Below are 22,063 nucleotides of genomic sequence, written 5' to 3' on the forward strand. Positions count from 1 at the left end.
AGATCCCAGAATTCACAAGGCACTTAAATGTGACAAATCAGCTTGAGTGCTTAGTGCCCTAAGAAAGATTTTAGTCTGGATTAGGCACCATGAAATACACAGAGAATTGGGTGGAAAGAATGTGCTCCTGGAATGGACACATTTAAGAAGTATGTGCCACACAGTGGTCTGGCCTGGCCACCAGCTAGTCAGAGCAGTGCACTGGAAAGGCGGTGAACAACCAAAATTGTCAGTAATTCCTACCCTTTTTAGCTTCGGAGAGGGCTTCAACCAAACTGTGCACAAGGATATCCTTATTGCTTTGACCAGCAAAAAGTTTATTGCATGTATCTATGTTCTTAAGTGGAAAAACACAGACTGGTAGTCTGGAAGATGCAAGGACTGGTCTCCCGTGCAGGAATCAGATCTTCCAGTAAGAGTTTGACCCCCTTTATTAATCAGAAGACCTTTCCAGACCACACCATGATGATATGTTGCACCACTGTAGCTACATCTCTACAACTGAATCAAGTATCTGGCACCTTTCTGTGGCTCTCAGAACGGTTGTCAATACTTAGCACCCATACCCATACTGCCAAAAAGTTTTACCTTCCAAAAGAAGGTGCTGTCGGAGTGGTCCTTGGCTATACTGATTCCGAGTCCAAGGCTGGAAGTTATTTGGGAGCCTGCTGGGCTTAGACCATGTCAAGCATGAGGTAACATGAGAGGTGATCAAGTTCAGGTAGTCGGGAACGTTCCCTGGCACTGCTGTGTTCACTGATTTGGCCTCCGTGTCTCTGGGTTTGGTTTCCTTGTTGTCACATCAGGTCATTGCCCTGGTATCTCGTCAGACTAAATTCCCCAGGAAGCTAGCAAAGGTTGGGATGTTACCTGATTGTCCCTATAGCCTGCAGTTCTTGGAGGATCTTTCTGTGGGTCGTAATTTGCATAAGCAGATGTGGTTGCAGCGTGTTGTAAGAGGAACTTTTGTATTGATGTATGCGTTGCTAATCCTTGTCTGATAAACACCTGTGAATGTATGCATGTTTGGAAGTTTTGCTTTGGGTGATGAAGTTTGCCGCCTGTGCTGATCATCTGGGTCCAGTGAAATGCAGCAGTTTGAAGTTTCACCTTCTCCCCACAAGTAGCCATCATTGCACTGAAGTGTTAACAATTTTTTTTTGTCAGGTGGTGGTTTTAGGAGAAGCATTTCTACCATATCCTTCAAATGGCAGCCTTCAGCCTCCCTGTCATACCTTGGGCAGTCACCGGGAGAGGAATGTGTGGGGACTTCAAAAGAGACAAGGCTGCTTTGTAGTCTGACACTAACTATGATTCGTACAGATGTGCCATCCAGCCAGATTCGGTGGCCCGTTGTTTCTCTGAAAACTATCGTTTTCAGAGAAGGACACCCTTTATTTTCTAAGTTGCCGTATCCTTTTTGCTTTTGGCCGTGACGAGCAAGAAGGCATTCATTAGGTAGGCAATGCTTGAGACTTGCTGAAAGGGTTGCATTGTTGTTCCCAAGAGCTGTGTTGAATACATTGTACTAATAAGTAACATTTTGAGCAGCATTTTGTTTCTAAAATACAGATAACATAATTCACCTACTGTAGTTTTTATTTTTAAATTACTACTTTTATGCTAGTCTATGGAGGAAAATAAAGAAAAGGAGGTAGAGTCTGTGTTTCATATGCTAAGTTAAGGAGTAAGCTGCAGCGATCTGTAGTAATCTAATTCTTTTCATCTACATGTGAATTCATGGAGAAATTGGAGATTTTTCAGGAGAGCGCAGCAGGCAAATATTTCCTATTTTAGCACTCAGATAAGTGGAAATAAAAATAGGCGTAGCTGGAGGACAGAGAACACTCTTGAAAGGCTGCCTTTTGGGAATGTAAAAGGCAAACTTTGGCTTTCTTTAAAATCCAGCTCCAATGGCCTGTGCTGGTGAAGTAGGTGACCTGTAGCTTTGCTATAATCTCTCTGTTTTGGTGCATGTCTAGGTTTCTCACTGCATAGGGTCCCGTATGGAGTGGGAAGTATGTTTTAACAAGGACTGTGCAAGAATTACTGAAATGAAACCTTGCTGGTCAGTTGCTCACTCATTCTTGTTTTTCGTTATTTGTTAAGGGATGACGAAGAGAAAAAAAAATCTCATTTGGAAGGTACAGATGAGAAAGATAATGGGAATCAGACGAAGGCTGTAAGTCGAATTGGCAACTCTAACAACCCATTTCTGGACATCCCTCATGACCCCAATGCTGCTGTGTATAAAACTGGATTTCTGGCTAGGAAAATCCATGCAGATATGGATGGAAAGAAAAGTAAGTATCTTTCACACTTAACATCTCTCTTCCTCGTTATCTCTGCACAGAGCCACTTATGATGAGACTGTGTGGTTCTCAAGGTGAATAGTACTGCTTCATTAGGGGAAATTGCAGCAATAACAAACAACAAAGCAATTGGATTATCGCACTCTCGCTATCAGGCGAGGATTTACTTTGTTCGATCCCATTTGTAGCTACTCTAATGCATGTGCATAATGAGTAATATGATACAGCAAAGCAGTGTGATTCTTTTGTGCTAAAAGAAAATGAAGCGCGTGGTTTACAGAAGAGAAAATAATTTCTAGTGAATTACAACTCTTCTGTAGTAGTTTGATAATTCTCCTTTTCCTTATGTTATACCAGATTGTTTCAAATCTTCCTTCCCCTCTAGGTCTGTCTTTAAAGAAAGGCTGGTTTTGATCTCTGCTTGGATAATCCTTTAAGTGTTCCCTTCCCTTCTTTCCCACTCTTGGGTCACATAGCTGACAAGTTCAACAGCTTTTGGTAACAGCCAGAATTATGCCATGCAATTTATCCCTACCCCTTCTTTGTAATAATCTTGCTGTGTCTATTATTTACTTTAATTATCCTCTTTCCTTCTTGTCCTACTTCCGTTCCTAGTGCACTAATTATCAAAGGCCTTTGATTTGACTGGGTGTGTCTTTTGTTGTTCAGTTATCTTCAATTAGGAGTAGGACTCAATGATCCTTTTGGTCCCTTCCAACTCAGGATATTCTATGATTCTGTGATTTTATCTTCAGTTTGTTTTCAGTTCATGGTCTTGGAAACAGCAGAGGCTACTCAGAACATCTGTATTTTTCCCAGTTGTTATTGAAGATCACCTACTAATGGTTCGTACTGTTGGGTTGAATTCTGAAGGCAAAAGTGAACTTTGTGATTGGTTTCCACTAACTGCAACTCTATGTAGTTAGGCTAAGCTCTTTTGCATTTGCATATCGTGCTAGTATATTTTAGAAGGTATGTTTGGAGGTCACTGTTTTCAACCTGAAGACTGGCAGCTGGACAACTTAATCCAAGCAGAGATGTCGTAATCAAACCGATCAGATTCTTTGTGATGACTGGATGTTCTGAATAGGTTCTTCTTTATTAGACTTCTGTTTATTTAACCTTAAGTAATTGTATATGGTTACCATTATTAACTTAATTATAAATATTCAGAATCACTCATTATTCAGTGCACTGGATATTGGCATTTTTGGGGTAATCCTTTAATGAGTAATGTAATTAGGGCTGTGCTTTTAGAATTTCCTGTATACATCAGAGGCTTGTCTCTCATTGTCATGCAACTCTTGAAAAAGTTACATTCAGACTTTCTAGTCGCAAGTAAAATGAAACTAATTTCTAAAGTCAGGGCTTTTCATATTTCATTTCTTATTGTAATTGTTGCAGGGCCAAGATCAGCTTGTGTGGGATTGCTAATGAGGTGGTGTGATTACATGCTATACATATTTTCTTAAGAAAGGATTACTGAGGGCTAAAGCACTTAACGAGTCTAGAGGAGAAGGACGTAACAGGGGCCAATGGTTGGAAGCTGAGATGAACAAATGCCAATTAAGAATAATGCCCATTGTGTAAGATGAGAACGGTTAACCTCTGGAGCAAGGGACTAATAATTTCTTCACTGCCACTTGGTGTCTTCAGATCAGAATGAGATGCTTTTTTGAGGGTGATGCTTTAGTCATGTATTAATCTCAGCATAGAGGTCAGCGGATGCTGGTCAGTGGTGTGTGCTTGGTGGAGAGTGAAGTTAGATGCTTCTGGTCTCTGTGACTGTACAGCCTGTGCCTTCTCGCCCTGTACCAGAGCTGAATTTCAGACTGGAGCTTTCATGCTGAATTCACCTCCCTGCTCCCCCCCGCCTTTTTTTCCACTGCTTGTTCCTGGGAATTTGTGGGATGGTTGTGTTGTCTCTGTTATGCTCTTCAGTGCTACTTCAGGTTTCTTGAGGGGTGATTTTTTTTTTCCTTAGGATTTCATTTGGCTCTGCTCTCCATCCAATTCTTTGGCTTCCCCAGTGGCTGCAGGAAGAGGGGTGAAGCAGCCATCTGACCACTCAGTGCCCGCTTGGGTGTGCAGCAGCTGCAAGAGGGAAGGATGCTCTTGGGAGGTGTTGATTTTCAAGCTGTGTCTGAGCAGTGACTGCCAGCCTGTTTTGGCATGGAGAAAGGGTGTTTCCTACTGAAAACACCGCCACTGCACAGAGCTCTGACATAGCTGTACAAGGGCAGCGTACACCCTCCTGCAAGAGCACAAAGACCAGATCTCTCTGGCCTGTTTTCTGCATTGCTCCTGTTCCTTTCTGATCCAGTCCAGGGCTGTCGTCAGGGTTGTTTTATTACTTTATCTCACAGCAGGTATGTGCAGGCACTGTGCTGAGTTGCATTGTCCTTTGAAAAGGAGAGTACAAAGGAGGTTTAACACAGGACTAATGTAGCTCTCCTGTTGCCTAGACAAAGTGTAAAAATGGATCTGAGTTAAATGGGTTTTCATTTGTTTTCTTTGCAGCTCCCCGGGGAAAGCGAGGCTGGAAAACCTTTTATGCTGTGCTGAAGGGAACGGTCCTGTACTTGCAGAAGGTAGGAGAAATCACTGTCTTTTGGAAAGTAATTAAAGAGGGATAAAGCAGCAGGAATCTTCTCCACTCTCACAGCCCACCTCCAGGTTCCTTTCTCTCTGACACACAGTATAGCTCTTCTCTCTGTCTCCCATCCTGTTTACACATTCAGATGTGAATCCTCTCATTGACACCCTCCCTTATTTCACAGTTTCAAGTTCAGTCCCATTGTCCCCATCCACATGTGCACCCTGTCAATTTTAGTTTATACCATTGCTGTCACTCATGACTGACAAAACAGCCAGCTTCACCAGCAAAGACGGTATCATCTCTCTGTGTCTTGCATACATTCCTCTGGGCTGCTTTTAACACTGCAGTTGATATGTATGACTTCACCCTCCTGTAAGGCTGTCCTCCTTTCCAGCCTTTTCTCAGTATACTTTTCTGCAATGCCTGCAAGAGCAGCTGCAAATCAGTTTAACAGCAGCTCTGTCTTGGTAGGAATGTGCTCCATAGCAAAACTGGAGGATACCATTTTTTTTTCTAAATCAAGATAGAAACACTTATTTCTAACAAATTTTATTCCCTGCCAGCAAGAAGTCTAAAAAAAAAAAAGTCAGCTCAAACCCTTCAAGTCTTTTGGTGCAAGCTTAAATGTATTATAATACAGTTTTAACTATAAAATTCTTAAACTGTAACTTCTTGTGGAAAGTGAGATGTATTATATGAGTGAGAACTGACAAAATCAAATAAATGGTAGCAGCTAGGTAGATTTTTAAGGCTTTTGGACCCCCAGTGTAAGTGAAATTTTCTTGAAATAGGTGGTGTCTGTCCACGTTGCCCTGCATTGTAGAATTTTGCTCCATTGAAAGCATTTTTACATTTCCAATGTGTTTTGCGACTGTCAGGAGTACAAGTTCAAGTGCATACTGTTGTTTCTTCCTCCCCTGCTCTGGTTTTCTGAAGATGTTGGTTTCTTTGGAGGCAGTATGGTGTATGATCTTCAAGAGAAATTAGAATAGTTTGGATCAAATTCTTGCAGCATGTGGTTTATGAGGTGGATGGTCTGCACTCGGTGCCTGTTTGAGAGGGCTGAAATGCTGAAGCAGACAAAACAATCTGCAGGCAGGAGGAAAAGGTTTGGGCTGAAAGTTGGGCGTGACATGCTCAAAGCCAGTGCAAGAGACTTGAACGAAGTCTCCCAAATTGCAGCTGACCCTTCCCTCTCTCTGGTCCTGCTGGTGGCAGTATGTTCAGATTTTAGTAAAGTGGCCTGCCTGGCAGGCTTGTTCTTGCCCTTTCCTGTGTAAATTCTTATCAGCCGCTTTGATTTCTGAAAGAAGTCATATTTAGCAGTTGCCTGAAAAGGCTACATGGCTCCCTAAGAAGTAAGAAGGTTCCGTGTCCATAGCACATGAATTAATTTCTTATTTGATCCTTGAGGGTTGTTCAGTAATTATTCAAGGCAAAGAACTGGAGATGCTATCTATCTTAGAGTCTTAATTAAAAACTTCTGCATGTATCACTGGAATACTAGTTAAAAACACTTTTCCTTTGACAACATGTACAGATGCTGATGTACCGTGCAAATTTTCTTCAGAAGTTTCTCGCCACTGTCACCCTCCATCCCTTGGAAAACAAGAGAGTAGTTTCACATCTGACTGCACATTTGCAGAACAAAATGCATTGGTGGAGTTCTTGTTCTCGTTTGTTTGTTTATTTGTGTATCCTGCACTTGTCACAGCACTTGAATTCAGTGATTACAGGGTAGTTACTCTGCAAAGCTGCACTTTCCCACCTAGCTCTGAAACCACTTTCTCTGAAGCTGCACCACAGTGACAAGGAAGACTTTTAGTTTAGTGCCAAAAATGTTGACAGAGGGGTCTGATGGTAAATGGCTCACTCCAAGAGTGATGGGGCAGCTGTGGGACTCCCCGAGGTGCCTGTAACCCCTGCTCAGCATCAGTGCCTTGTACTACAGCAGTGAAACATAATCTGGTTTCTCTTCAGCTCCAGAAGGTCCAACAGGGCTTTGCTTCAATCCTGAAACAATCTTTGCTCTGTTAAGCTGTGACGTGCTGTCACAGAAGTTGAGGATGACAGGGTTTTAAAACATACAGCTAGACTAACCTTAGTTATAGTAAAAGTCGCTGAACTGTTGTTTACTCCTGGAGTAAACATATACCAGGAGACGGAAATTTTCCTAATTTCATAAAGTTCAGGAGCATTTTAGAACAGCTTGTTTTCTCTGTAGAAATCCCGAACTCTGGTGGTTGTCATGGGCAAGGGATTTCCATGGCTCTGTTTCTCTTCTTTCCTGATTATGTGGTGCTACTGGGTATGATGCGTGCACACAGAAGTTTTCCCTCTTTCTCTCGTTATCTATACATCTGTGGAGGAAACAGCTGTGATGATAGTTTCATTGCACTGAGTGCTATTCAAGCAGAGGAGGGAGAAATCTCACTGTTCTAGGTGCTGTACGTACACAAACGTACAAGCCTCTGCACTATTGCTTTCTGTATTCATCTGTAGCTCAGCTGTTTTCTCAAGACACTACTCTAATATAAATATTCACAGCTGTGATTTCCCCTTTGGGTAGTGTGGGCCTGATTCTCTTTTCATTCTGTTTGCATCCCTGTCTACATCTCCTTGTTTTGCTGTCAAAGTCCATAGACAAGAGTGGTTCCTTAAATGGTGGTCATTTGAGATTTACAGGTGAGTTTATCTGGGCAGTCTGGTCTCTGTGCTCACTCTTTTTTTTCCTCAATTGGAAGTGCTCCAGTGCTAATTACTGTGCTGCATATTGTTTCTCTTTTTTAATGAGTGATTTGAGAGAGATGGTTTCTGAATTAGTGAGCACAGAAGCCACCGGAGGGGCTCAGTGGAAACTATCACAATTAGCCAGCTAAACATGCCTGCACAATATTATACAAAATGAGAAGTTTGACATGTTCGGGATGTTGGCCCTGACTCTAGACATCCTCAGGCCAAGGTTAATTTCCTGCCCCCTGTTTATAGCAAGAGGAAATTGGAAAGTAGGAGCTTGACAGAATGTCTGTTCGCTAGACTGACATGGGATGTGATGTGCATACAGAAAAGAGGTTTGTACGGAGAGGACATGAGGCTGACCTCACTTCCTTGCTTGAAATTGCTTATGGGCAGGCAGGGCATGACATGGGTCTTCATGTTTCGACTCTGCTCTGAGGTTTGTAACATCTTGGCTCTTTGATGTGGCACTTTATAATGTTCTGGGATTTCAGGTATTTTTATGTAACTTTCCTCAAACGTGTTTCCTCCATTACATTAAAGAGAGAGAGAGAGAGAGGAAAAAAAAGCCATAATGATGTAAAGTGATCAGTGACAAGACTTTCTGAAAGAAGGAATTTTGCATCTGTCACATGCAACTGAGCAGAGATATCCACCCACGGGTACATTGGCTGATAAAAAGCCCATTGCCGTTCTTTGGTCTATCAAAAATATAGAAACACATTGACTCTGGGTCAGCAGAATACGGGAAAGTCATTCGTTAGGAGTCTGAGACAGATGAATTCAGCCTGTAGTTCTGTGCAGCATTCGTAGCAGCCCTCAGTCAATGCAGAGGTCGCATTTCCTTTCTGGCTCCTCATATATTTCTTGCCGCTGTCGTGGTCTAACTTTAGTGAGCTGCCTCTCATTTCAGCTCCACCTCCGTGCTGACACCAGCACTTCAGAGCATGTGCTGTCCTTGATGGCATATGAGATACGGATGTTCCTGCGCCCTTAGCATTCCCTGCCAGTTAAGAAGAGTTGAAGGCCTTAGGGGAGGAATTTTGACAGCGCATTCACATCCCTCCAACTTTCTCTGAGGCTGGCCAACTACTTGGAGACATTTCCGGTATGCTGATCAGTGCTTTTGGGGAACCTGGCAGAGCCCCAGCTGTCAAGGTAGACGGCAGCCAGCTGATCCAGGAGGATTAGCAAGGATTATCATGGACTCTTTCCCTTGATAAGGAGGGGTTTGAGTCAGGATTGCTTCTGGGGCTGCCCAAATGTGGAGTTGTTCTGGAACAGGTTTAGGCACCAGAGCAAGTTGTGATCATTGAATTCATCTCACAGAGAAGGCTGGGAGGCACCAAGCAAGGCAATAGCTGTCAATGTCTCACGGCAGTTATTTGAGGAAAGCCAGAATGTCATGCTTTTGGGATCTAAGTTCACTTCCTGGCCTTGAATTTTGTCAGTGCCCCTGGATAGGGAAGCCAGTCATTTACCCCAAAGCTACTACCAAATAAATCAGCTTTTGTACCCATGATGTCGGGGGCTTGGCCTCAGGGTTTGCTTCCTTCATCTTCAAGATAGGGCTGGGCCAGGTGTTGGACAGCTTCCTGCAGTTCTTGCCCTTTGGCTAGGGACTTTCCCAAATTTTCCATGAAGAAGGTTTAGGGAGTGCCCTGAATGGAAGCAGGCAAAGTACATCGTGATCTGAAGATCCCTCCACAACTTGCTGGGACCCATCTATGAGAGAGGAGAGGTATTTGGCGTAGCTCTCTACCATACCTTGAAAACCTAATTTGTCACAGGCAATAAGATTGAAGGCTGTGCTTTGGCCATCTGTAGAACGGTGCCTTTCCATTAGTCCTGCCACAGATCTGTGGTGGGTGGTGCCCTTGTCTGGCCCCCAGTGGAGTGGTTGTTGTGATGATATTCCTGATAAGCTGCCTTTTCCTTGGTGTGTTGGCAAAATGTCCAAGCATCATGTTGTGGTCTGGCACTAGCTGGACCTCTGCAGGGGAGGATGAGAAGATGACAGAGCAGCAGGATACTTTGCCCTCCGTTCTGGGAAGTGGTGGTCACCACGGCTGGTGACCCCCATCCCCTGAAACACATCCTGGAGAGGCCTTGGCAAATGCAGTTTCTCACTGGTGAGAGCACAGATGCCCTTAGCAGTGGCCTAATTGCAGCCTCTGTCTGTGTACCACCAGATAAGCCCTCTGAATCAATTCATGCATGTTAAACAGCTCTTCCACAGGATGAGTACCTCTCTGGGTGTTAAAGTTAATTTTGGCCCTGCGCATGTTTTGTGTTTTGCAGTCTGTTGTGTGCTAAACCTGGCCTCATCACTCTTGTGTTCAAGTGAAGGGATCAATAATTATGACACCTGCAGGGAATTACTGTTGAGTGTTGCAGCCATCATACCCACTCCCTTGGTGGGTATTTCAGATGAGACTGATTTCTGTGATACATCAAAGGAGAGCAGTAGAGTCAGTTGCAGGCTGCTTTGGCCTCTCCCTAATAAACTTTGTGATTATTTTTACAGGTGCAGCATTGCCGATAAGTGATTTTTTTTTTTCCTTAAAAAAGCTGCTGGCTTTCCTTATATTCAGAAAACCATTTATAGTCAGGTGGGCCTTAAACCGAAATTGTGGCTACACCATGGTTGTGCACTCACCCAGCTCCTGTTGCTCAGGAGATCGAAGACTGCTTCCAGGCTGATAACGGCAACGTAGAGGAGTTTGTGTCCCTGTTTTCGATACTTGCTATTAGGAGTGGTACCGTTGTCGTGTCAGGACCATACTGTGGTTGTCACTTGCAGACCCTGCCCAGAGAAGCTATCCCCTCCTGCAGGACATACAGCTCTGTGCTTCCAAAGAGACTGTGTAACGTGATGTAACTGGGAGCTGACCAGTCACCCAGGATGGTTCCTTTTTGTTTCTGCAATAAAGGCTGCAGATGGGTACAGATCGAAGATGATGTGCAAAGAAGATGTGATGGTTCTGGGTCGTAAGACTGTCAGTGCATTGGCAGACCAGTCACTGCTAGCACTATGCCTCCTTGGTATCATAGCAAAAGCGAGATTTAAATGATGTTGCTATATTTACTTTGTGGAGATTGATAGGAAGGCTTCTGTGCTGTTGAGGGCCTATCTAGAAAGAAGTACAAAGATAATTAAGAAAAATAAAAATTGAGTAACGGGAGTGAGAACTCAAGCAGGAACTAGCAGCTGAGTAGTGGAGTTGGAGACCTGTCCATGAAGGATTCCTGAAGTGAAGACAAATAGTCCATAGCTACTGTGATAATCAAATATTCCTTGTTCACGTCTTTTCTGTTGGGCAGGTAGTAGAACTACTTCTCTCCCTTACAAAGAGGCCAAAAAAAAAAAAAAACACCCAAAAACAAAAAAGGAGATTTAAAAAGCAGTGGGAACTGCAAGTGCTCAAGTCATACTGCATTCAGTTCACATACTTCAGTACTTCTCATGACTATGCAACAAGGTTTTTTCTTAGGTTAAGGAAAGAGGAGTAGCACATGGAGAAATAAGATGCCATTTTTTATCTTGTTAATTCCTGTAGGATGAGTACAAGCCAGAAAAGGCTTTGTCGGAGGAAGATCTGAAGAATGCAGTCAGCGTGCATCATGCGCTGGCATCCAAGGCAACAGACTATGAGAAGAAACCCAATGTCCTCAAGCTTAAAACAGCAGATTGGAGGGTCCTGCTTTTCCAAGCCCAGTAAGTGCTCTCTTTTGATTTGTGCCAATAGTTCAGGAAAGAAGGCAGTTCTTTAGAAGGGGTAAATTCGTGCCTGGACAAGTTAAAGCAGAGGCTTAAGAGGTTCAATCTGTTTATTTGATCAGAAATAAGATTAAGTAGTGATTTGATTAAAGTGCACAAGTAGTTCATGAGAAAGAAAGATCAGGTTTTAAGAACCTTTTTAATCTAGCTGAGAAAGGAATAACAAGATGCAGCAGCTGGAAGCTGAAGCTGCAGGAAATTCAATTTGGAAACAAGGCACAAACTTTTAACAGTCAGGGTGATTAATCATTTTAACAAATGACCGAAGGCAGTCTTGGATTCTGGCTCCTGATGTCATCAGGACCCAGCCGGATGTCTTTCTAGAAGATACACTTTGGTCAGAAACAAAGTTACTACTTATTACAAGAGTAATTTGATTAAGTTCTTCAGGCTGTGATATCCAGACAGAACAGATGACCTGCCTTTTGCTTCTGGCATTAAAAACCTGTGCATCGGTTTTCTACATTAGCCTATTTCTACTGAGATCCACATGAAACCTCCTAGAGATCTGCTGGGTACAGAACAGCTAAGACCTTAGGACACACATCTGAATTAGGGCATTCTCTGCCTCTGTTTCCTGTGTCACTTGGTTTGGATTAGGAAAAGATGCATGTTAGGGTGAGTTATGGACGCTAACTGCTCACAAGAGCCAAAAGACTCATCAGACTAAAACTTGTTCATGTTCTCACTTTAAAAGTGCCATTGAAGGGGTAGGGAAGATGGAGAGGAGGCTGAGTCAACAGGTTCTCAGTATGTGTTTCTTCCCCAGGAGCCAAGAAGAAATGCAGGCCTGGATCAACAAGATTAACTGTGTGGCTGCTGTCTTCTCTGCACCACCATTTCCAGCAGCAATTGGCTCTCAGAAGAAGTTCAGTCGCCCACTCCTGCCAGCTACCACAACGAAGCTATCTCAGGTGAGCTGTTTTTATATGGAGGGTAGGTGATGGAGATTTCTCTGACTGGCTGGGGCCTGGAAGGTGGTTCTTAACTTTGTTTTGTTCCTGTCAATGCTGATATTTGTAGGATAAATAGGTTTGCATGGACGTCTGCTAGCAGGGTAAATCTCTGCTCATTTCCTGAGCCAAGATTTTAAGTAGGGGGAGAGAAGGAGAAGACTTGAGTATAATTCTTTTATATTTCCAAAGGAAAGAAACAACCACTACTATACCTAGTACTAGATATAGGATTTTTATCCCAAGGGTATAGCTCTGCAGAGTACATTTCAAATACTGTCAGACTGGTGATTTTATGAATTTGAGAGTTTATTGCCACTTGTTTCAGAAGAAATGGATATATTCCTGGGTGTTTGGGTTATTGGGGTGATAAAGGGCGAAAGCTGATTTCATCAGTTAAACATGAATTATATTTTTCCCATAATACTTTTCCGGACTCCAATCCTTATCAGCTGAGGGATTTCTTCTTTTATGTCTATTTATCAACTGTCTCTTACATGAGCATCCATGGTTTTCCCTTGTGATCATATAACCTTTTATTTTCCGCAACAACCTGTGGCAGGGAGTTTCACACATCTATTACTTCTTGCATGAACAAACACCTGCTTCTGCTGTTTTCAAACTGGCTGTGCCTGGTGCTTGCACCTATAGCTCTGTGTACTCTGATGTGATGAATGCCTGCTGTTCCTCCTGCATTGACAGGAACCCACTATTGATTGTGTCAATCAGATTGACAGAATGGCAGAGGGGATAGATCCCAGTCCTAGGTATATAATTTTACAAATAAAATCCTGTAACTTTTAGTCATCTCCTCATGCTGGATTGCTTCTTAAATGCATCTTTGCCATCTTCATAGCTTAGCAACACTCCTTAGAAACCATTATCTCATAATCTGCATTTCCCTAAGAGGGTGTTTTTATGTCGCCCCTGCTTTTTCCCTCTCTGTGGCAATAGCCGTTTTCCTTGTGATGTGGTGACCGACTTTCTATCTTCTATTCTGGGTTAAAGTTTAAAACGTCTCATACAGGATAATAATAACTTGTCCTTTTACTCATATATACTTTTTATATACTGTTATGGGGTTTCAATAATTTACCCCCAGTCACCAAAAAAAGCCTTTTTACTCATCATTGCTCTGTGTGATTGTTCCATTTAGCACATTGTTTCCTAGTCTCACTGTTTCTGTTTAATCTGGAAAGGGAAAAAATAGAATATAGCCCTGTGGTTTGCATGTTGAAGAAGAGGAGACAGAAAAAGTGAAATAAGATAAGCTGTTTTAGCTAAAGGCAGAAGAATGTTAAGTGTTCAAAGCAGATAAATTCAAAGACAAGCAGAAACATGTCTGCTTTTATCTGTCAGTGCGGAAAAGCTGCCAGCAGGCTGCTTCTCATTTTGGAGACCAAAAAATATGAATTGTCAAATCCCTCTGGTTGCTGTTTAGGATTTCGTGGACTGAATCACGATGCACAGTACTTCATCAGGGGGCTTTTTCCCAGTCAGACAGAAGTCAGGATGCCTTGAGAACATAACATAGGCAAGGGAGAGAGGGTGGACATGACAGGTTGTACAAGATCATTGTAACAAGTTTGCTTTCAGTCTCTGATCTTGGTTAGTCCAGAGGGATGTGACAAAACTATATGTAAAGGAACAACCAGCGTAGAAAGGATCTCGTAGCTTTGTTTGCCTTCTTTCTGAGGGTGTGCATGCACACACAAAAAACACCAAAGGGCTGCTGCCCTGGAAATTACAAGTGCCAAATTAATGGCTTCTCAAAGACCTCCTGTCATCATACTGGAGAACTCACTGCAACAGGATGTCACTGAGACCAGCAATTTAGCATGAAGTAAGAAGTGATTGGATACTTAAAGAAAAAACAGCAGATCCAGGGTAGTTACTAACAGCAACAAGGATTTTTGGCAGTCAACAGAGATCAGTTCGAGCCCACCCATGTATAGGCGGAGGCAAATTATCCCACATATTTCCTTCTATGGTCCTCTTGCAAAAAGAAAGGTGAAACACAAGATTAGCTGGGAATCAGCTGTTGTCCTCTGTAGAAGTTTTCCCCTTTCTGCTCTTTTCTGCAGCTCCAATTCAGTGAGCTAAAAGGCTTAGTCCTTGGTGTGACTCAGTGCGCTGCAGACATGTCTGATAGAGGCTTGAAGCTGCAAGCTGCACATCCACACCACTGGGGGACAACTACTGGCAGCAGTCCCCTCTTCTGAGGCTAGGTAAATATTTGTTATCTGAGCTGGGTGCTACCTGCTGTTTTGACTCTGCCTAAGTCATTGAGGTTTGCATGATTGTGTCTATATTTTGGACTTACCTAAATCAAACATAATTTTAGATCCAAGCCTAGAGATGGCCAGAAGGCCATGCAGCAGGAGCTGGAAACCTTCTGAGCTGATGGAAGGTTAGCTGACAGATGGACTGGAGGAAGTGAGTGGGCCTGGGATTATGATAAAGGAAATTGCCTAGAAAGAGGGAGTAGCAGCTCCTCGCTCTCTCCAACTGCACAGTGGGAAAAAAGCTGGTAGCAGCTTAGCAAAATGAGATGCCTTTTTAGGAGAGGACAACCCTTCCTTTCCTGGATTCATTGCATTGTTCTGAACAAATGGAAAACACAGACTGGAGAGCATTTGGTAGTATAGAAATGGAAGTGAGGACCCTGTCCTCTCTGTCCTGTAAGGAGCTACTTTTATATTGCAAAGACCTGAGGCAGGGTCTCTGCGTGTCTCGTTCTGCCCTCGGTCTGACTCTGTATTAACAGCCTTAATTAATTTGCCAAAAATGTATTAGAGCAGAAGTGTCATGTTGTCAGTAATGCTCTACAGCAAGCTGCTTCCGTTGCTCTCAGCAAGGCAAGAGATGACAGGTTTGCTATGCTTCCCAGTGGCATCTGCTCACTGCTGAGTTTTTCTGCAAAGTTGGCCACTTTGCTTGGATGCCTTTGAGAGAGCTATTGGGGACAGGGGATTGGGAAAACAGGCCTGATCAATCTAATTAAAATCAGTTAAGGGAAAGAGAGAAAGAAGGAAAGAAAGAAAGAAATTACTTGTTATTGTACAAGGATCTCTCTTTACTTTCCTTTGCTTATAGAATATTTTATATTCTGTAATTTATGTGCTTCATGTGTTTCTGAAGGATGAACAGCTGAAATCCCATGAAGCTAAGCTGAAGCAGATCTCCACTGAGCTTGCTGAACATCGCTCTTATCCTCCTGACAAGAAGCTGAAAGGAAAGGAAGTAGATGACTACAAACTGAAAGACCACTATCTGGAGTTTGAGGTATGTATGGGAAACATTATTACTTTTACTTTTTAGGTGTGGATGGAGCTGGTCTCATATTTGTGATACAATCCAGGAGTTCTTCATTTTTCACCTTTACCCACCGAGGAGGATATTCTTTTTTGACAGATATGTCACAGCAATCCCAGAAGTTGGGATGCGGTTCTTTCTTTTGATAAAGACTTCCTGTGAATTTGGCTGTGGGCTTAACTCCTTATCTATAAAATGGAAAAACATGACCCTCTGTCCTTGCCTGTTTTATCTCTTTGAAGACGAGACAGTTCCTGCCTGAAAAGCTTGTCATATGTTGTAAGACTACGTGTTGTGCACTGTGGTGGGACTCCAGTCGTTACCTGGAGTTACTGCATTGTGGAGTAATGCAGATCATAATGATTATCTTGCATATCTTGTATGTTCTGAAGGAATAGCTCTTCTAAAACTTATGTCATAGGCGTGCCTCTTGAGAGCTATTTGTGTTGTCTACCAGTGAGCTAGACATCAGGATGAGCAGGTGAAGGGGTAGAATTAAAGATCATAGGAGTGACTGATGCAATTTAGGCAGCTGTACGGGGACATTGTTCTGAGATTCTGACAGCAGCTTTTATCTTTTACTGCATCTGTCACATTGTAGGGCTATGTGGGAAGGGTTGGGCAGCCCAGCAGATGGCTGGTGTTTTTCATGGCTGCACCTTTGAGCGTTTTCCCACAGAACTGCAAGTCATTGTTGCCTTGGATCTGAAAGGATCTTAAGGCAGGCACTGCCTTACAAGGAATGTCCGCCTACTGAAGAAAGAGCAAAGGTATTTTCTGTTATGATCCATAGAGGTTCCAAGAGATTAAAGTTTATTGGCTGTGTTTGCAGAGAGAAAGGTCCCTTAATCAACTGCTGACAGAGACAGCTGCCTTCTGCCTGGAAGGAGAGAATTCTTCATGGGAATGAGCATACCAATTTGACAGTGGAGTAGAGGAGTCCTGGAGCAGGGACTTCTGTGGCTCCTGGTTTTCGTTCAGGCTGTAACTGATATTCTCTTCTCTATCTCGGGCAAAGGGTGTGTATTTTAGTGGACTGAAAAGCTCAGAGCTCTCTCCTGTATTCCCCAGACATACGAACAGTTCTGACTAAGGCTGTGGCTTAGTGAAACTCCATCCAGGTAACAAGTCAGGGGACCACCAAAAGAGATGGTGGAGGTAACACAAGCCTTCAGAGCTGAAGTAAGCCTCTCACCATGTATTATATGTATTATTATTGTTTTGGAGGGCCTCTTTTTGCTCCTGGGCTGACTGGCTGTGTACTTTTGCTGTTGCAGAGGAAGGTTGTAGCCCCTTGTTTTGAGTTTGATTTTGCTGTAGCTCTGGGCTGCTGTTGTTGCATATGGTGAGCTTGGTGTGTTCCTGATGTTTTGTAAAGGGAGCACAGTTGGCCAGTTTGATTTTCCACATCCCACATATATGAAATGATCTGATAAACAATCAAATGAGGAGGTGGTGGAAAGGGCTGGTAAGCGAAGGGTACACAATGATGTGAAGAAGAAAAACTTCATAATCAACAAAACAGGGCTAATGCAGGTTCATCTCACACACAGTACATAATTAAGGAAGTGCCCACAGGACAACATTATAGGGAAAGCTCCCATACCCTTTTGAGAAAGCAGTACAGCTAGATGCCTCTGAAGTGCCAGTGCACTAATGCATACAGCATGGGAAATGAACAGAATAAATTAGAGATCTGTGTGCAGTTGCAGGCTACAATCTCATTGGGACCACAGATATTTGATTGGATAGTTCACACAACATGAGTGCTGCCATGAATGGATACAGGCTTTTTAGGAAGGACAGGCATGGATGGAGTGGAGGGGGAGTCACACTTTATGTGGGTGAGCAGCAGGATCACATGAAGCTTTGTGCAGGGAGGGGTAACGAGCCAGCTGAGATCGTGTGGGTCAAGATTAGTGTGCGCACCAAGACCGGTGACATTGTGTTGGTTGTCTGATAGGCCATTTCAAATTTCTGGAAGAAGCCTTGTGTTTGCAGGCCCTGGTCTCCTGGGCAATTTCAACCACCATGATGTCTGCTGGAGAGACAACACAGCAGAGTGCAAGCAATCCAGGAGGTTTCTGGAGAGCAACAACAACCTCTTAACACAGGTGGTCGAGGAGCAGACAAGGAAAGGCACTTCGCCGGACCTCTTATTTATGAGTAAGGAAGCAGTGGTTGGGCATATGAAGGTCAGGGACAACCATGGCAGCAAGTGACTATGAGATGTGGACTTCAGGGTCCTGTAAGGAGTTGTCAGATTAAAGAGTAGGGTCACAGCCGTGAACTTCAGGAGAGCTGACTTTGGCGTGTTCAGGGAACTGCTTGGAAGAATCCTATGGGATATAGCTTTGGGGGAAAGAGGGCTCTAGGAGAGCTGATCAGTTTTCAAGTATCATATCCTTCAAGCTCAGGAATGCTCTACCCTGATGAGCCAGAAACCAAGCAGAAGTGGCAGAAAGCCTTCATGGATCAACAGGGAGCTCCTGAAAAAAAAATCAACCATAAAAATGTACAGAAGTGGAAGCAGTGGCAAATGACATAGGAGGAATGTAGAGGTACTGTCCAAGCACGTGAGGTTGAGTTTAAGGAAGTCAAAGCCCAAGTGAAGTTGAATTTGTCAGAAGGTGTGAAGGTCACGAAGAAAGGTTTCAACGGGTACATTAGCAGCAGAACAAACAGGGAAAATATGTGTCCTAGCTGGAGCCTGTGATGAAGTAGGGGACCTGGTCACAAAGGACAGGGAAAGGCCAAGGTAGTCAATGTCTTCTTTGTGTAGGTCTCTACTGGTAAGACTAGCCTTCAGCAATTGCAAGACCATGAGCCCAATGGGAAAATCTGGAGCAAGGAAGACTTACCCTTGGGGAATGAGGATAAAGTCAGGCAATAGTTAAAGCTGGATACGCACACATCCATGGGATCTGATGGGTCGCGCCCATGAGTGGAGCTCTGAGGGAGATGGATAATGTCATTGGGAGGCCATTCTTGTTTGCCTTTGAAAGGTCCTGGTGATCAGGGGAGATTCCTGAGGAATGGAGGAAAATAAATTCCTATCTTCAGCAAGGGCGAGGTACAGGGAACTACAGGGTGGCTAGATTCTTCCCCATCCAGGTAATAGGTGGTAGAGCAAATTCTCCTGGAAATCTTTTCCAAAAGCATTACAGACAAGAAGGTGACTAGCAATAATCAGTATGGATTTATGAAGGCGAAATTGTGCCTGACCAATGTGATAGCTGGTTGAACAGCAGTGATCAAAGGGTTGTGATCAATGGCATAGTCAGTTTTGAACACAGCACTCAGGTGTGCACATTTAAGCCACACACTTACCCTCCATAGGGGTGTTGTGCAATTTAGGAGAGCAAAAGAGTTTCTTGGGTTTGGGCCCTTGACTCAAAGTTTATTTTCTATCACTCCTGGAAGCACGATGAGTTAGGATGAAACATAGGCTATAGTGTCTGATGGTTTGGAAGGACTGATAGAGAAAGAGGTTGTTGTGTGTGTGTGTGTGTGTGTTTGTTTTCTGTTTTCTGTCAATTTTATTTAGAGAATTATGTCTCAGATTCCTCAGTACAAAGCAGAACCAGTATAGCACAGGAAACAAAAGATATCTTCTCCCCTAGTGAGACCCTTGAACAGCAGTCAAACTGCATGGTTCAAATCTGTGACCAGCACTGCAAGAATGCCTGTCTAAGCAGGTAAACGGTGGTACCAACTTCAGCTGGGTGTGAGACAGTGATTCAAGGTGCAGCTGTGCAGTGCTGAATTACCTTCACACTTGGCACAGATTTCACAGACCATGTTCAAGTATCAGTTCAGCAGTTTGGAGAGAAAAAAAAAAAACGAGCTATACAAAAATCCTGAATGGAAACTTTCCACCAGTTTCGGGATTTCCACACCTTTCCTTCAGAACAAAGTGCTGTCAGGGTCAGTCAGGAACTGGTGATGGACTTTGCTGCATGAGGTTCCAGCAAAAGGACAAGAGGCAGGTAAGGCAGTATTTTGTACTTGTCTCTTTCAGGCAGAACCTGCAGGCCAGACCTTTCATCAGTGTACAAAGGTCCAGACTCGTACATCCCCAAGCACAGCAAAAAGGACCTGTTAGTTCCAAAGGAAGCAGCATAGTCCCATTAGGGAGGAAGAAGCAAGATTCCTTTTCAGTAGGCTCTTGTAATTTCTTTTCATTCAACCACCTGAGTTCTTATTCCTGATGTAATACAAGAGATGGCATTTCCTTGTGAGGGGAGGTGAACAAGGAGTTGCCTGGTCCTTGCTCAGGGGTGTGTCCTTGATCATTTTTCCTTGCTGGTGCTTTTGCTTGTAAAAACCAAGCAAAGAATGTTTCCTCTTTGTTTGTTGTCTGAAAAAGTGCTACTCCAGGTTATGATTGCTCAGAATGGCAAAGTTATGAGCGAGAGATGTTTCAAGCACTGTCAGTGAGAGGTGAAGTCAGAAATCTGATGGATGGCTGTCTCATCTCATCTTCGTTACGTACATTCAGTCTTCAGAAATATGTACAGTACATACATTGTCTTCAAATTGCAAAAGCTTTAGAACATTTTTAATCTGCCTTATTTTCTTGACAGAATTTTTCAGATTGCTTTCTTTTAAGGAAAAATTTCACCAAATTGAATACATAGCTTCAAATGTCAGACCATTAAAAGAGCAAGTTTGCAGCTGAAATCAATTGAGAAACTTTCAGGTGCATTGCTTATTTAAGACAGAAATCATGAGCCCACAGAGTCCATGGTAAAATGGCCACTGACAGAAGTGCAGGGAAGAAACTGGTCCTGGATTTCTGTTCTTATTGCCAGGTCTTGTGACCCCAGTGGTGTTTACTGGACCAACAACAAGTAAAATTCCATATGGCAGTAATGTTCTCCTCTCCCTTGATGAATATTATGCTGATACTGGGGTTAGAGCACTGTCTTGGCTTTTTTTTTTTTGCAGTGGCGTCCCATTCGTTGTGTGATGAATCATTCATCAGCCCAGTGCATTGTCAGATTTCTGCTTGCTGTTTCTCCATTTCCTTTCATATTGAATGACACATCTTACCTGCTTACTGTCTTTGTCTCTGGAGCTCCAAATACGGAATTGATAAGAATGCTTTTTTTTATTTTTTTAGGTGTATTCTTTTATGATCCTCCTCTATGTGCTTTTGTTTATTCAAAGGACTCTTTGGAAACACAGTCACATTTTCTCTTTTTTTTTGCTTTATATTCTACTCTTCAAAGTAGTTGCAAAGATTTTAGTTTTTTTTGCCTGTAAATAAGTATTATTACCTGGCATTTTTTATTTTATTACAAATTGGAAGAATTTTCGCTAAGCACTTTTTGCTTAGTCAGGAACATAACAGTTTGGCAGCTGTTTTCAGTGGAAATATTTATACTTCATTTCGCCGGCCCCTATCCTACTGAGATCACCTTCATTACAATGCCTGCATTATGTCTTTAGTGGTTATGTCACGGTCAGGTTATTGAACAAATGCCAAGGGGTGGGTTGCTCTGTTCCCAACACCTCCTGCTCCAGGTAATGGTTTTGAGGCCCCGTGGTGCTCTTTTGTTAATCTACTTTCAATTTGTTGTTTGCTGAGATGTTCTGTGCGGAAAGGTGTTACCGTGACACAATAGAGCAAAGTCTTCCCATTGGAACAGGAAAGCTCCACTCCAGAGAAGGAACTGGAGCAAGCAGGAATGGGGCATGGTAAAGTGAAGAAAATGAAAATGTCTGGACAGAGAGCACCCTTTATCATTCATCATTAGTTGTCCTGTCAGGGGAATGAATATTCCCTGCTGCTCTCACATCCCTCTCATCTGCTTCTCCTTCTCAAAGCGTGGCATCTTCTCAAGGGCTCAGCGGTGGCTGAGCTGGAACAGTTTGAGATTAAAAGGACCCTGCTTTGGTTTCTACCCCTTGGGCTGAATTCAGAAAAGCAGGACCCGCTGATGGGAATGGAGGGTTGCAGGGGGGAGATGTAGCCATCCAGAGCATGATTCTTGTTGTCCCTTAGTCCATTTTGCTGCACATTAACTCCATGCTTTCTTCAGGCACGTAACGTCTCAATATATGTGAGCATAGGAGGTGACTCAGCATGACTAAGGTCAGCAAGGTCTTGCTTGGTGTTGTTACTCAGAAATCACCATGCACTCCCGCTAGGCGAGAGCCACCATTCAGCAGAGCACTGGGATTTGTGTGCTGCAGAACTGAGTGCCTTAAATTGCACAGCATCCCTAGGCACAGCCTGACTGAAATCCTTTTTGCACAGTGTAATTTACATTAGCCACCATTGTTCGCATCCATATTAGACTCCTAGCTTTCAAGGCCCGTTGAAACCATTATGTTACCTAGACGGTCTCTCAAATGCTTC

General features: G+C 43.2%; 1 protein-coding gene across 8 annotated transcripts in view; it reads left to right on the top strand.

Moving 5' to 3' along the window:
* LOC118260091 (PH and SEC7 domain-containing protein 3) overlaps nt 1-22,063 on the top strand; it is a 109,491-nt gene that overhangs the window by 77,536 nt on the left and 9,892 nt on the right. For all 8 annotated transcript variants that reach the window (XM_035570088.1, XM_035570085.1, XM_035570084.1 and 5 more), the window contains 5 exons: nt 2,110-2,303; nt 4,833-4,903; nt 11,208-11,365; nt 12,198-12,342; nt 15,523-15,666. In XM_035570088.1, coding sequence (XP_035425981.1) covers nt 2,110-2,303; nt 4,833-4,903; nt 11,208-11,365; nt 12,198-12,342; nt 15,523-15,666 — 712 coding nt within the window. The remainder of the gene's footprint in view (nt 1-2,109; nt 2,304-4,832; nt 4,904-11,207; nt 11,366-12,197; nt 12,343-15,522; nt 15,667-22,063) is intronic.

The sequence above is a fragment of the Cygnus atratus genome, chromosome Z, assembly GCF_013377495.2.
Source record: "Cygnus atratus isolate AKBS03 ecotype Queensland, Australia chromosome Z, CAtr_DNAZoo_HiC_assembly, whole genome shotgun sequence".
In the NCBI taxonomy this organism is placed as follows: Eukaryota; Metazoa; Chordata; class Aves; order Anseriformes; family Anatidae; genus Cygnus; species Cygnus atratus.